This window comes from Helianthus annuus, chromosome 15 (genome assembly GCF_002127325.2).
Source record: "Helianthus annuus cultivar XRQ/B chromosome 15, HanXRQr2.0-SUNRISE, whole genome shotgun sequence".
In the NCBI taxonomy this organism is placed as follows: domain Eukaryota; kingdom Viridiplantae; phylum Streptophyta; class Magnoliopsida; order Asterales; family Asteraceae; genus Helianthus; species Helianthus annuus.
In genome coordinates this window covers 76082108-76097245 of record NC_035447.2, presented here as the reverse complement: position 1 = coordinate 76097245, position 15138 = coordinate 76082108, and the positions used below count along the sequence as shown (strand labels likewise).

General features: G+C 46.6%; 2 protein-coding genes across 2 annotated transcripts; one reads left to right on the top strand and one right to left on the bottom strand.

Annotated features, from left to right (window-relative positions):
- Positions 1 to 2490: 2490 nt before the first annotated feature.
- LOC110873067 lies at positions 2491 to 6011 on the top strand. The gene is made up of 7 exons (XM_035984357.1): positions 2491 to 3194; positions 3276 to 3431; positions 3564 to 3695; positions 3774 to 4022; positions 4093 to 5150; positions 5233 to 5523; positions 5598 to 6011. The coding sequence occupies exons 1-7, from the start codon at positions 2495 to 2497 to the stop codon at positions 6009 to 6011; spliced, it is 3000 nt and encodes a 999-aa protein (XP_035840250.1). The 5' UTR covers positions 2491 to 2494.
- A 3643-nt stretch (positions 6012 to 9654) lies between these two features.
- Positions 9655 to 10446, bottom strand: LOC118487475. The gene is made up of 2 exons (XM_035984356.1): positions 9918 to 10446; positions 9655 to 9764 (listed from the first exon to the last, which is right to left on the bottom strand). The coding sequence occupies exons 1-2, from the start codon at positions 10444 to 10446 to the stop codon at positions 9655 to 9657; spliced, it is 639 nt and encodes a 212-aa protein (XP_035840249.1).
- Positions 10447 to 15138: the final 4692 nt, after the last annotated feature.

The window sequence follows — 15138 nt, the reverse complement described above, 5'->3', positions numbered from 1 at the left end:
CCTTAGACATAGAACTCAATACAAACCAAGCTCGAGTTTAGCTCGACTTGTTTAAACCCTAGCCAACAAATACGACTATGTGGCTTACATTGAGAAAATGGTGATCCGGAGCCCAAATAAACCCCCTATTAATCTAACTTGTGACAAGGACTGCTCATGAGTTGATCTGATTCAAGACAAGGTTAGATCGAGCTACCTCGGATTGTTAACGAGGTAGCCCAGCTCATCTTGAAATATAGACCCGGGTCGAGAATTTCAGCCCAAAATTAGCTTGTTCACAAACTGAGCTAGCTCAATAAATAAGGTCAGTGGTGGTCAATTGTCGTGAGTGGTAGGTGATTGCGACAGTTGATTATGATAAGTTGAAAAAGAAGGTGAAGAGAGATGTACGGTTGTGGAAACTGATTTATGTGCTAATGGCACCCATCGAACAAGCTAATCAAGTGAGTAGAAACAAACGGGTGGAAATAAAGGCTTTGTAACCCAATGGTACCAAAGAGTTTGTTAAGGTGTAGTCCATTCTAAGTGGTGAGTGATTCAAGTTCCATTGTGGGCAAATTGGAGAATTAAGCAGTAGGTTAGTTTGCCACTAAAAAGAAAACCGAATTGTGGAAGAGTCGAAGGGCAAATTGATGCACATTAAAGAAGAATGGGAGAAAGGGTGATAAGTTGCTTAGACGAGGGAAAGAAGATTCCAATTGTTTAGGTGTTCTGGTCGCAGAGAAAGATGTTTGCCTCAACGGATATCGTTTCTAGTTCTGGTGGTTTGATGACTTGGTGGTTAGCGACGATGATAAGCTTGCGACATAGAGAATTCAACTATTGTGATACGTGAAAATCTAAAATGTGAAACAAATGTTTATGAAAATTGGATCGTTACACTTAGACTGGGTATTGGGCTAAATAGTTCGCAAATAAAAAATATAAATAAAGAAACTGAAGAAACAGTGATCTAATTAAGGTATTAATTAGGTGGGTTTATGTTCCTTTCATAGAGGTTAATCTTCTTTTAGGTATTTGAGCTCCGACTGGTTACTCAACCTGCAAAACAGAACACCGTTACTCGTTAAGAGGGGAATGTGGGGGTTTCCCTCTTAACCGGGCTCCGGCGTGAGAATAAGCGATTGCTTTGAGAGTAATTAAGTAGTAAAGAGTGAGAGCCAAGAGAATAGAATGAATAACCTGAGGGATGAAGTTCTCTATTTATAGCCAGAGTGGTGTAAGAGGTTGTGGGCTGATGGGCCTTGGGCCAGAAACGGACAACGAATATGCTCTTTGCCTCGCTGGCCTCGACTGCTTAGTGGCTTCTAGATGCTCGTCGGTGCTGGCGCACCTTGATTGGAGCCACGTGTCATTGTTGTCGGCCTTGTTGTCCCTTCTGTCATCAGCAGACAAGTGGAGATCGTGGGACAGTTGTCCCCGTCTCTTGATTGGTGCCACGTAGGCGTCCTTGTGTACTTATCGTCAGAAGATCGTGGCGCACGATTGAACAGAGCCTGCTGGACGTTCATTGGCTCTTTTTCCTGCCACTCGTACCCTGTGTACCTCTGTAGGTAACAGCGCGTCTTCTTATGGAGATGATTTTGCTTGGTGGCGACTAACCCGCGCGGGGCTAGTGTGTTCACTTATACCATTGTTTTCATGCTAAGTGTTGCTATCTGACTTCATTATGTGCTCTTCCTCGCGCGGGGCTAAGTCATAATGTGACGTAAGCTGCGCGAGGCTGTTATTATCAAGTTGTTATGCTAAGGAGTATGGTCTCACGTGCAACCTGTTATGAGGTTTGCGCGACTTTTTGGGACCATACCCCTTCAAGTCCCCCCAGTCCAGTGCTGCACCATGCGCAACGCAAGTGGTTGGAGCTCTGGACTTGATAAAAATAAGAGAAGGGGAAGTTGTCCTTTTGGTTTTGACTTGTAAGGCGCATGTAGGAAACTGTGGTTTTCGATGCGCAGGTACTAGGCAGTTGTCGAGTGATATCTTGTTTGTCCTTTTAATCGCGCGAGGTGTTAGTAGTTTACGTATATCTGGCGCGATTCTTGTGACTTCTGCATGAAGTTACTTGCACGGTTTATGGCGGGAAACTTCGAAATTTGAACCTCTGACAGGTTGGTGAGATAAGTCGCTGAGAGCGACGCTTGAGTTGACCCCTGGCACGGATGTCATCATGCCGCCTGCGGCGGTTGCACTTCATGTCAGGAGAGTGGATGCCACGCGCGCGTGGTAACCGTCGTCCCTGCTTTTCCGCTTGACGTGGCAACCTCTCGTTGGTTGCCCCTGCGGCGAGTGCGGCACGGTTACCCATCGCATTAAATGCGATGGGTATATATATCCGAAGAGAAAGGTGAGAGATTCACTTTCTCTTCGTTTCTTCTCCCTTTTTCTCTTTGAGTCTTCATATTGTTCTTCATCTTCTTCAAACTTTCTTCAAATCTTCAAACTTTCTTCAAATCTTCAAACTTTCTTCAAGTTTTTTCCAGCTGTTTCTTGAAATATGAGTGAAGAACATCAAGAAGCTCCTGTTAGTGAGGAGGGGCCAGTCCCAGTCCTGAGATGGGACTTAGGTTTATTCGAACAGATCGTTCGAAGTTTTAGGTTTCCACCGGAGTGGGATGCCCGGTACCCTGCTCAGGGTCAGACCGCGGCTGATGCCCCACCCGGTTACATTACTTTGTTCGAAGACTTCTTCCTTCAAGGAAACTTCCGGCTGCCGGCGACTAACTTCTTTGGTAGCATATTGTCCTACTACAAGTTTCATATTTCGCAGTTAAGCCCACCTGGGATGGTGAGGGTGAGGCACTTTGAGTTCTTGTGTCAATCTCACGGCATTGAGCCGACGGTGAATAAGTTTCGTGTCTTCTATCAACTGCAAAGAACAATGGGGTTCTTTTCTTTTGCTAGCCGTGGTACGGCTAAGAAGATTTTGTTGAATCCTCCCAAGAGTTTCCACGACTGGAAACCCAAGTTCTTCTTCATCCGGGAGGAAGTCTTGCCAATAGCTATGCCGTTTAGGGAATGGACCGAAGTTATACCAAAGGAGGACCTTCCTATACCGAAGTCTGCTCAGTGGTATCAGCAGCTTACCGCAACCCCTAACCGGGTATTTGGGGAGAATGTTCTGGTTGCTGCCAAGATGAGTGACCAGTGGTCACCTAGTAGCAGGGAACTCCCGGTCTTGAAGATCGGGGATCAAGGTTAGATACTTTCCCCCTTTTTGTTTTGTTTCCGAGTACATTCACTTAACTGGTTTCTTATACTTTGTTTTTGTTGTGTAGAGACGCAACTCTATCAGGCTGCCTTCCCAGCCTTTGGTGGCTCCATGGGCGTTCGCCCTCTGCGCGATGATGAGGAAGGCTGGTATGACCAGATAAAGGGGAACTTCATGTTTCCTCCTGCTGGCGCCTTCGCCTCGCCGCCGGATGCAACTGAAGGTGCGCAATATCCTAAACCTCGTCCATTGCGCTCTGTGACTTCTGCTGGGAAAGAGACTTTCTATCTTTCCAGCGAGGAGTCAGTAGGGTCTTCGAATGGCGAGTTAAGTTCGTTGCCTAAAATCTTTGCAGGTGTGTTGCGCGATCTGGGGGTTGACCCAGAGGAGAAGAAGAAGAAACCTTCGAAGAAGAAAAAGAAGGCGGATGTTGAAGTGACCAGCAAGGGTCCTGGCGCCAGTCGCGCAACTACTGCTGCTGTCAAAGGTACGCTTCGCCTCCGGCAACGTGACTTAGACGATTACGTGATAATCAGTGACTCTTATGAAGGTTTATCATATGCAGCTATGGGAAAGACTGGCGCTGGTGGGTCAAAGGGCTCTGGGAGCGCGGGTTCTCGTAACCCGGATGCTGACGCAACTCCATCTCAACCTGAGGATGAAGAAGAAGAGGAAGAAGAGACTGCCCCGTTGATTGGAAGAAAGAGGGGTAGAAGCGAGGCGACAACTGGTATGGCCTCTGCGCCTGTTTCAGTTGTTATTCCCGTTGTTGGGAAGAAGAGCAAGTTGCGCTCGTTATACCAGTTTTCTCCTGGTATGCTCTTATCTCCCTTCTTTATAATTTAACCTCTTTTTGCTCAAGTGCGTTTGCTTTATTCTTGTAGAGATCAAGAAGAAGACCCCTGAAAAGGGGGTTAAGTTTGTTGAACCCAGCACGAAAAGACCTAAGGTTGCCACTGAACCTTCCGATTCTGCTGCGCGTGATGCTGCGAAAACTGCTGAAGCGCAGCGAAAGGCAGAAGAGGATCGGAGGAAAGAAGAGAGTAGGATTGCTGCGCAGAAGAAGGCTGAAGAGCGAAAGCGCAAAGAAGAGGAAGAGAAAAAGAGGAAGGAAGAGGAGGAGGGAAAGCTGGAGGAGGAGGCGGATAGGCAGAGGAAGGCGGAAGAGGCGAGGAAAGAAAGAGCTGCCGATCAGTCTTCTGTTCAAGGGCAGTCTGGTGTCCCAAAACCTCCCCCTGCTGCGCCGATTGTTACCTCTAAGGGGTTAGGGCGCTATGTGTCTAGTGGTGCAAGCTCTGGAGGAGCTGGGGGCTATAACCCCAATGTGATAGGTGCGAAGGATACCGTCGGGGACATATATTATAAAACTTATACTGAAGAGGAACGTGGTGATGCTCCTCATCAAGCCCCTTGGAGCTTAAGGCAGAAGGATACGTTTGTTGAATTTGGTCCTTCTCGCGATTGGTACTTGAACCAATTCACTCCTGGCGAAGTTAACCGTCAAAAGGCGAAGCCGCATGAAATGTTGTATCGCACTTACATTCTTGCCGAGGCCAACGCTCGATCTGCTAACCATCAGATAGTTCGTGAATGGCGAACAATGGTCAGAGAGCGCGCCGACTGGGAGGCTTACCGAGAACGTGTGCTAAAACGTGTTGGTGAATTTGAGAAGGCTAAGGCCACATTTGATGAGGAGAAAGCCAAGTTTGAGGCTGATAGGAAAGCTGAAGAGTGGGGTCGCGAGGGCCTGCAAAAGAAACTTCATAATGTGGAAGAGCAACTGGCCAAGGAGAAGGCCGAGTTCAAGCGTATATGCGCTCAAGACAACGAGCGTACTTATGCTCTACGCCAGAAGATCGTTGGTCTTGAGGCTACAGTTGCGGACTTGACCTCAAAGGTGGAGGAAGCGCAGGGTGAAAAAACTGCCAAGCAGCAGATGGAGGTTAGTTCTACTGATTCCCGCTCTTCCTTTTTGTTTACGAGATTTCTCTAAGTCAATTCTCAAGGTGTTTGTCAATTTTTAGGTTGAGCTGACTGAAGCCAAGGTGCAATTGTCTAACAAGGACAAGGATCTCCATGCCAAGGACGTTGAGATAGCGGAACTCAAGCGTCGCTTGAATGAGCAAATCGACAGATGCGAGTCTTTGGAGATTGACCTTGAGGCTGAGAAGGTCAAGGCCACCGATGCTGAGGAGGCGCGTGCTGTCAGTACTGCGGCGCTTAACGTGGCTCAGACAAATTATTCTGAGGCCCAAGGCATTGTGGACACGCTTGTTTCTGAAGCAGAATGGATGCGCACTCGGGGAATAGTGCTGGTAAGTCCCTTTTGCCTTACCTTTTTCTTTAACATGTTGAAGAGTTTATTCTTAATGCTCCTCTTTTGATGAAGGTTGCCAACTCCATCCTGAACGCCGGCGAGCTAGATCGCGCTGTTGCTGCTCTTACGGATGTGGCGCGTGCAGTTGGTCATCGAGGAGGTTACCTGGAGTGTGCTGATCACGTTGAGCGAATGCTGGGACAAGAATTCGATACAAGTCATTGCTCAGTGACGGAACAAGCTGATGCTGCGCTGGCCAGTGCTGAGAACTCATATGACAACCTCTCCTTGCCCATCATGGACTTGGTTGTTAGTGCCTTAAAAAAGGATGATTGGTGTCAGCGCCTCAAGGCGATCCTTGATCCACCGATTACTGTTGAATCATCTGATGAGGAAGCAGCTGGTGATGATGGCGGAGGTGATGACGATGGCGACGATGGTGAAGGGAACGAAGATGATGATGGTGAGAAGAAAGAAGACAAATAGAGTAGGTTGTTAGTTTGTTGATAGGCGTTTGTGCCTTTGTTTCTGACTTGATTGTAAGTGATGCGCTTTTGCGCAGTTTTAATGACAATGAAATGCCTTCGTTTTTTCTGTTGCAATTATTGCATTGCTGTAAAAACTTAGGTTAAATTAGCTCGAATAAATGGAAGCGTTATCTAAGTATAAGGTGGCCACCCGGTCTCGCGCTTTGTTTGCGGAGGACCTTGGAGGTGGTTTTGAACCATCTCAAAATGCTGGAGTGTTTTCGCGCTAATCAGAAGTTTAACATGCATTTGTAACGAAAAAACAATGTAATAGAACATGTCGTATGTTCATTCAAATCAGAAGTTGGCTCTTAGGCCTTCATACATATTTGCCAATGGCTCGTAGCCGGCGTGGCGAAATTGAAAAATGGCGCGAGGCCGAAAAGGTTACATATAGCATTTGCGCAATTGTTGCGCATTCCAAGTTCTTGGTAAGATGTGGCCATCTAAGGTGCGCAATTTGTAGGCCCCTTTGCCTAGGACCTCATGAATCAGATATGGGCCTTCCCATTTAGGTGCCAATTTCCCTGGGCGTTCCGCATTTGACGCTTCGTTGTCGCGAAAGACGTACTCCCCTGGATTGAAGGTACAAATGCGAACCCTTGTGTTGTAGTACCTTTCCAGCTGGGTTTTGTATTTGGCCTCTCTGATTCTTGCGATTTCGCGCCGTTCTTCTAACAAGTCTAAGTCTAGACGCCTTTCTGCTTCATTGTCAACCGTGTTGACCGTGGTCATTCGCGGCGAGGGCAAGCCAATCTCTGCCGGGATTACCGCCTCTGAGCCATAGACTAGGCTGAAAGGGGTCTCGCCGGTACTTGTCTTTGGCATGGTCCGATGAGCCCATAAAATGCTTGGGAGCTCATCGACCCATCCGCGCCGCCTTGTTCCTAATCTGGCCTTTATCCCTTCGACGATGCATTTGTTCACACTTTCCACTTGTCCGTTGCCTTGTGGGTGCGCAACGGAGGTGAAAGTGTGTTCAATGTTCATCTCCTTCATCCAGTTCTTAAGATCGTCTGACGCGAAGTTGGTGCCGTTGTCTGTCACGATCTTGAGCGGGAGGCCGAATCTGCATATGATGTGCTCCCATATGAACTTGCGCACAATCATGGCTGTGGTGGATGCAAGGGCTTTGGCTTCTACCCACTTCGTGAAGTAGTCGACAGCTACTATGATGAACTTTACGGCGCCGGGGGCATCCGGGAAGGGTCCTACCATGTCAATTCCCCATTGCTGAAAGGGCCATGCGGTGGACACGGGGATAAGATCATTTTTAGGCCGCAACGTTTTTGGAGCGTGCCTCTGGCAAGAGTCACACTTGCGGATCTCCTTCATTGCGTCAACATGCATACCCGGCCAGTAGTAACCGGCGCTCATGATCTTCGCGACGACCATCCTTGGTCCGGAGTGGATGCCGCAAATCCCTTCGTGGATTTCCCTTATCAAATAATTCGCGTCCTGGGGGTCCACACAGCGCAGTAGTGGTCCCAAGAAGGATTTTCGGTACAAGATACCGTTGTTCATTTCGTACTGTAGGGCTTTGTTTTGGATCTTTCTTGCTTCCGCTTTGTTCTCAGGAAGCACCCCCTCTCGCAAGTATTGGATGATAGGGGTCATCCATGATGTCTGCCCTGTTTCGATTACGTTAACTTGGCGCAGTAAAACCGATGGGTTCTTGAGTACCTCTATCCTTACATCCTTGGCTAGATGTTGAAAGGAGGTCGAGGCGAGCTTGCTCAGGGCATCTGCGGGCTTGTTTTCTGAGCGATTGATATGTATGACTTCGTGGGTTTTGAATTGTTGGAGCAATTCTTTCGCTTGTTCCAGATATAAAGCCATGACTTCACCCTTCGCGTCGTATATGCCATTTACTTGACTGGCTATCAGGAGTGAATCCACATGTGCGCGCAAGTTTTTTGCTCCCATCTTGATGGCGAGGCGTAAGCCTGCCAGAAAAGCCTCATACTCAGCTTCATTGTTGGTGTTTTTGAAGTCGAGCTTAATGGCGTAAGTAAACTCGTGCTTTTCTGGGCTCACTAGACGTAAACCTGCTCCCGCGCCATCTTCATTTGATGCCCCGTCAGTGTAAAGCATCCAGATCTCCTCTGTTGTGTTTTCCTTGGGAGTCTCTATCATCTCGCACTCCTTGATTTTATCGGCCGGCACTTCTGTGATGAAGTCGGCGAGGACCTGCCCCTTAATGGCTGGGCGCGGCCTATACAAGATGTTATGGCCGCCCAGTTCAATGGCCCATTTTGCCAATCTGCCTGATGTCTCAGGCTTCTGAAGTATAGTGCCAATGTGGAAATTGGTAAGCACAGTTATCACATGGCCTGTGAAGTATCGGCGCAATCTTCGGGAGGCGTGTAGTAGCGCAAGAACCAGCTTTTCCATTGTGGAATATCTTGTTTCTGGGTCTGTGAGTATCCTGCTGACGTAATAGATCGGGGTTTGCACGCCGTTCCTGTCTACCAACAATACTGACCCTACTGCCTTATCCGAGGAGGACAAGTACAGCACAAGGGGCTCTTTTTCAAACGGTGCCGTCAGCGTAGGGAGTTCGATCAGACACGCTTTCATTTGTTGAAAAGCTGTTTCGGCTTCCGGGGTCCATTTGAACTCTTGCTTCTTCACACAATTGCGCAACGTGCTAATGAAGGGATACGACTTTGCGGCGTGATTGGAAAGAAATCGATTTAGCGCGGCCAGCCGGCCGGCTAGTCGTTGCATTTCCTTGATGTTTCTTGGCGAGGGCATTCGTTCTATAGCTTGTACCTTCTCTGGGTTCACCTTGAAACCGCCGTTTGTGACAATGAAGCCCAGAAACTTTCCTTCTTCCATGCCAAAGGAACACTTGGCTGGATTTAGTTTCATATTTACGCTGCGCAATGAGTTGAACGTTTTTTCGATGTCTTTTAACATTTGGTCCTCTTCGGGACTTTTCACCACTAGATCATCGATGTAAACCTCAATGTGCTTTCCGATGTCACCTGCGAAGGTTTTGTCCATCAAGCGTTGATAGGTCGCGCCTGCATTCTTTAAACCAAAAGGCATTTTGGTGTAGCAGAATATTCCAAGATCAGTCCTGAAGGCTGTCTTGTCTTCATCTTCTAGCTTCATCTGCACTTGATGGTATCCTTTATAGCAATCCAGAAAGCACTTCCATCGGTATGGCGCGAGGGAATCGATTTTTTTATCGATCTCAGGCAAGGAATAGCAATCCTTTGGGCACGCCTTGTTGAGATCAGTGTAATCTACGCACATGCGCCATCCGCCATTTGATTTCTCGACCATCACAGGGTTCGCCACCCAACTCTGATATCTTACTTCCCGCAAGATCCCGGCTTTAAGCAGCTCGCATACTTGCTCGTTCATTGCCTTTGTCTTGTCTGCCCCTAGGCTGCGCCTTCTTTGGACCTTTGGCTCGACAGATGGGTAAGTGTTTAAGCAATGCTCGGTGATGTTGCGCGGGACACCGGTCATGTCTGCCGGCGTCCAGGCAAATATATCCATGTTGCGGAACAGCAGTTGCTTCAAATGTTTTCTGATGTCTGACGAAATGGCGTGGCCAATTGTCACTGTCTGCTCAGGGTACTTGCGGTTTAAGACCCATTTTTCTGGACCTTCGCCGCTTTTGTCGGGCGCATCTCTTCAGTTGACATCACTTCTTTCTTGGCGTATATGATTGCGACGCCTGTCTTGGTAGGAAACCCTATGGCAGAATGAGGTGTTGAAGTCACCATGTTTAGTTCGCCTTGTGTTTCCCTTCCAAGAAGCACATCATGCCTTGATTTCACTGGCATTACCATGAAGTTCACATTTGTTGTTCTTGAGTGTTTCCCGTCAGAGAGCGTGACAGGGAAACTGATTTGCCCGAGAGGGAAGACCATTTCATTGCAAAAGCCGGACAAAGGATAATCGACTGGCTCGAGTCTCGCTTTGTCTTCTTCATCGAGTTGGTTGAAACATTGTTCGTAGATGATGTCGGCTGTGCTTCCTGGGTCGATGAAGATGTATTCAGTTTCATAGTGACCAATTATGCCAGTAATGACGACGGGTCGTGTAGCGCGAGGACCGCCGCGCACTACTGGGAATATGACTTGCTGTTCTTGCCAAGAAGGCTCGTAGGGCCGTTTGCCTTTTTCTCTCGCGGTGTATCTTGGTCCGTTGACCATGTGAGTCTCTAGCCGTCTCACCTTTTTGTGGCTGCCTTCATCATGACGCTGGAGTTGACGGGTGTCCTTGCGCACATTCTTCACTAAATGGCTTAGCTTGCCGCTTTTGAGCGCTCTTTCGATTTCCTGGCGCAAACTGTAGCAGTCATCGGTCAAATGCCCCGAATCTTTGTGAAAATCACAGTATAAGTTAGGGTCTTGGCCTTTCTTGTTTGTCATCGGCCTTGGCGCCTTGAAATCGACATTCTCCGTCATCAACACCTCTTTTGGAGTTTTTGTGAGCGGAGTCCAGTGTTTGTCGCGGTTGTCGTCTCTGACTGCTTTCTTGTAACCGATTCGGTCAATCGTATCTCGCGCATCTTCTCTGTAACGTGGCCTGTCATCGCGGCCTCTGGGTCTCTCAGACTTCCAGTCATGACTCTTGTACTTGTTGCGCTTGTTGTTGTTGTTGTCGCGCGGCCTCTCGTTTGCTCTTGAAAATCGATCTTCGGAGTAATAACCCTTTCCACCAGCAAGGGACTCCTCGGTTTGTGCGACGATCTTTGCTGCTTCCATCAGTTTATCCCACTCTTTTGGCATCCCATCTTTGCCTGTGATGGTTCTAATGAGGCTATCACAGCGTATAGCCTTCTTGAAGTGGCAGCGCATGAGTTGCTCACTGACGCCGCCAATCTCTAAACATTCTTTGTTGAAACGCGTGATGAAGTCCTCAAGACCTTCACCATCCCTTCGCCATATATCTTCTACTTCCGCCGTATCACGCTGATAGCGACGTTGTTGGCTAAAATAGCTTAAGAATTGTGTCTTGAAGTCTGTCCATGACTTAATTTTTCCGGGCGGAAGGCTGTCAAACCAGGCGCGAGCCGCTCCGGTCAGCGTTTGAATGAACAGGTGGCACCACATGGGCATGTTCCAACCTCCCATGCAGCCCACACTCGTGAATGTTCTGACGTGGTCGTCTGGGTCAGTCAACCCATTGAATTTCCCAACGGTTGGGGGTAGCTTCTCTCGTGAGAGTGGTGCGAGTGCGATTTTCGGGATAAACTTGGAGTGTTCCGCAGCTTCCGCTGGCCTGTAAGCCAGGCGGAAATCTCTTTCAGCTTCTTCTGTATAGCCAATATGTTGTCTTGGCTTATAGTACTCGTGGTTTTTTGGTAAACGATTGAAGACTGACGACTCTTCATCACCTTCCCATGTAGGATCGTATGGGTCGGTTTCTTCCCATTCATTGTTCATGTTGCGCGGCGTGAGCCGGCTGTGAACAGGGCCTCGTTGAAGGTTCGACGGATATTCATAGTGACTATCCGTTTCCCCTCTTGTATCGCGCGTGTCTTGTACGCTTACACGTCTTGTAGGGGGAGGCCTGTTGGTTCTGCCTTGAAGATTGGCTGGTGGTGGCATTTGGCGCACCCCCTGACTAGGAGGAGTGACCAAGGACGGTTCTGCCGTCAACACTGCTTGCTGCGCGATGAGCGATTGGTATGCTGCATTGATAGTGGCGATGTTCTTGGCATACCACGAGGCTGGGGTTTCGCCCTCTGGTAAGCCAAGTAATGCAGATACATTTTGAGGTGGCACCGGGTTGGACGGTCCTTCGCCGTTGTTATCTGGGGTAGCCATTTGTGTGATACGGGTAACGCTCCCGCGCTGACCCCCCGTGTTGGTGATCTCAACTTCACCTATCTCTTCGATTTGGGCTTGGAGGTTTTGGACTCCTTCACCCAAGGCCGTGTTGGAGTTGGCTCCGAAGCCGAACTCCGGAAAGATTCCTTGACCAGTCATAGTCGAAGGATGAAAAGATGTCAAAGGCTCAAATAAAGAAGATGAGGGTGGTTATAGAAAAAATCGGTGGGCGCCAATGAAGAAACAGTGATCTAATTAAGGTATTAATTAGGTGGGTTTATGTTCCTTTCATAGAGGTTAATCTTCTTTTAGGTATTTGAGCTCCGACTGGTTACTCAACCTGCAAAACAGAACACCGTTACTCGTTAAGAGGGGAATGTGGGGGTTTCCCTCTTAACCGGGCTCCGGCGTGAGAATAAGCGATTGCTTTGAGAGTAATTAAGTAGTAAAGAGTGAGAGCCAAGAGAATAGAATGAATAACCTGAGGGATGAAGTTCTCTATTTATAGCCAGAGTGGTGTAAGAGGTTGTGGGCTGATGGGCCTTGGGCCAGAAACGGACAACGAATATGCTCTTTGCCTCGCTGGCCTCGACTGCTTAGTGGCTTCTAGATGCTCGTCGGTGCTGGCGCACCTTGATTGGAGCCACGTGTCATTGTTGTCGGCCTTGTTGTCCCTTCTGTCATCAGCAGACAAGTGGAGATCGTGGGACAGTTGTCCCCGTCTCTTGATTGGTGCCACGTAGGCGTCCTTGTGTACTTATCGTCAGAAGATCGTGGCGCACGATTGAACAGAGCCTGCTGGACGTTCATTGGCTCTTTTTCCTGCCACTCGTACCCTGTGTACCTCTGTAGGTAACAGCGCGTCTTCTTATGGAGATGATTTTGCTTGGTGGCGACTAACCCGCGCGGGGCTAGTGTGTTCACTTATACCATTGTTTTCATGCTAAGTGTTGCTATCTGACTTCATTATGTGCTCTTCCTCGCGCGGGGCTAAGTCATAATGTGACGTAAGCTGCGCGAGGCTGTTATTATCAAGTTGTTATGCTAAGGAGTATGGTCTCACGTGCAACCTGTTATGAGGTTTGCGCGACTTTTTGGGACCATACCCCTTCAGAAACCTTAAATTACTCGAACAGCCAATAAGCGAGCTCATTTCACAGATTAAGTTGGCCGAAGATATTTGCCCAAGAGGTTCATAAAAATGCTACGGTGGACCAAAGATTTAAGTTGGTTGGTGATAAAGTGGTACTAGCTGATAGTTGGTTTTTTTATTCTTTCACAGTTGAATTGATTTCCGAACACCAAGACGTGCAGGCTATGGTGGGTAATGTCCAGCTTTCAGCTTTAACGACTCATGGTCTTGGACGCAAGAGTCAAATGGGGCTTTCTCGGTTGCTGCGGTGAAAAGATGGTTGCGGACGAAGCGTTATGAGGTTCCGGTTCAGTTCATGAAGTGGGAATCTTGGATTCCGTTAAAGATTAACATTTTTATTTGGCGCTTGTAGTTAGACCGACTTCCGACCCGTGATTGTTTAAAAGAAAGTTGAATATTCCGGACTTGTCTTGCCCGTTTTGTGAAACTGTGCAGGAAAGTAGTATCCATATTATAGTGAGTTGTGGTTTCTCATCTGGGGTTTGGAGCAAGATTTGGAGTTGGTGCATAATTTTCGGTTTGGGAGTGGATTCGGTTCAAGATCTTCTGCGGATGGATTATGTTTACAATAAGTCTAAGTGGGAAAAGAAGGTTTTAAGGGGTATTACCATGGCGACCTGTTGGTTGATTTGGCATGAACGTAATAAGAAGATTTTCCAAAATTCTAAGCCCCAAGTGGTGGAGATTGTCGCGACAGTTAAGGCTTTATGTTTCTTTTGGCTTAAACATCGGTCTAGATTTAAGGATATTGTTTGGGATGATTGGGTAAAGTACCCGCTGTATATGTTGTAATTATGGGGCGTTCCTTGTTTTATAGGTTCGTCTGTTTTTAATGAAGTTTACTTTTCAAAAAATAAATAAATAAATAAATAATAAGCGAGCTCATTTCGGTTCAAGCTCGGTTCAGCAAGTTAATTTCGCCTTTGCCGATTTTGAGTGAGTTCTTACCCGAACAAGGTTCGAGCAACAAGCGATTTAGACATTCCTCCTAACCGGCTGCAAACTAGAACGTTTTGACACTTTAACCGGCCTTATGTGATGTCCCCTTTTTGTTTCTTCTTTTTACGCAGACTGGGCCACAGCCAATCTTGGGCCTCCAATCTGTGTTCTTATGTTAGTATAACTTGAAATAAATTTGTTGGTAGTGGTTTAATAAATTCAAAAAGGCTAAATATAATTCTTAAGATTTAGATTATGACTAGTGGATTAATAAATTTATATATCATCATTTAACATTGATGAACAAATGTGAATTTAGTTGGTTATTGAACTTTACAAGGTTATTAAACCATGTGTAGTCGTTGGGGTGAATAATGCCTCACCTTAGGGCGTTTTGCGCCATGTGGCAGCCCAGTCAGTAATGGGGCATTATTGGACGTTTTTACAAAAGGGGTGTAGTGGGGATGTGAGGATTGTGGGGCATTATGTTTGTAATAAAATAAAATAAAAATAACATATAAAAAATCTTATTGGACAAAACAAATGAAGTTGAATGTGATTAGTCAATTGATTCCCCCATTTGGCGTGATTTAAAACACGCTAAGGGTTTTTTTTTTTTTTTTTTTTTTTTTTTTTTTTTTTTTTGCAAAAACACGCCCAATCACGCTCAGGGGGTGGGAGTGGAGCGATATTGGGCGTTATTGGAGGGAAAATTTGAAAAAACAACGCCCACTATGCATGGTCTTATAATATGTTTGTAAAGCTAACTTAAGTCAGTTATGTTCGGAATGGGGATTTGTGTTAATTATTTATACTAACAATTAAATAGATATTGAACTCTTGCTAATAGTTCTCTTTACAAACGAAATTATTAGTAATTGGTAATATTGTTGTTTATGATGATAAATAAATAAAACCAAAGATACACACTAAAGAATGCATATTAACAAGTCTTGGATCAACGCCTTTATCGTCGGAAATCAACTAGCAAACGAATCAATTAACCTAATAAATTTAGTTTATATACCATAGAAGGCATTTAATTGTTTTCCCTTTTTCTCTTCTACTTAATTAATTATAGATATTTATCTTTTTAACTAAACGAAAACATATTATACTTAACCAGACTCGTTGCCATAAAATGTTTACTTTGAAACGTAGAGCAAATCGAATTTATATTGACACGCACAAAAAAA

Coding starts and splice junctions, on each gene's coding strand:
- LOC110873067 (XM_035984357.1), top strand. CDS start 2,495: ATGAGTGAAGAACATCAAGAAGCTCCTGTTAGTGAGGAGGGGCCAGTC. Junction 4,023..4,092: donor GTTATACCAGTTTTCTCCTG/GTATGCTCTTAT, acceptor TTATTCTTGTAG/AGATCAAGAAGAAGACCCCT. Junction 5,151..5,232: donor CTGCCAAGCAGCAGATGGAG/GTTAGTTCTACT, acceptor GTCAATTTTTAG/GTTGAGCTGACTGAAGCCAA.
- LOC118487475 (XM_035984356.1), bottom strand. CDS start 10,446: ATGACAAACAAGAAAGGCCAAGACCCTAACTTATACTGTGATTTTCAC. Junction 9,765..9,917: donor CTTCCCTCTCGGGCAAATCA/GTTTCCCTGTCA, acceptor ATTCTGCCATAG/GGTTTCCTACCAAGACAGGC.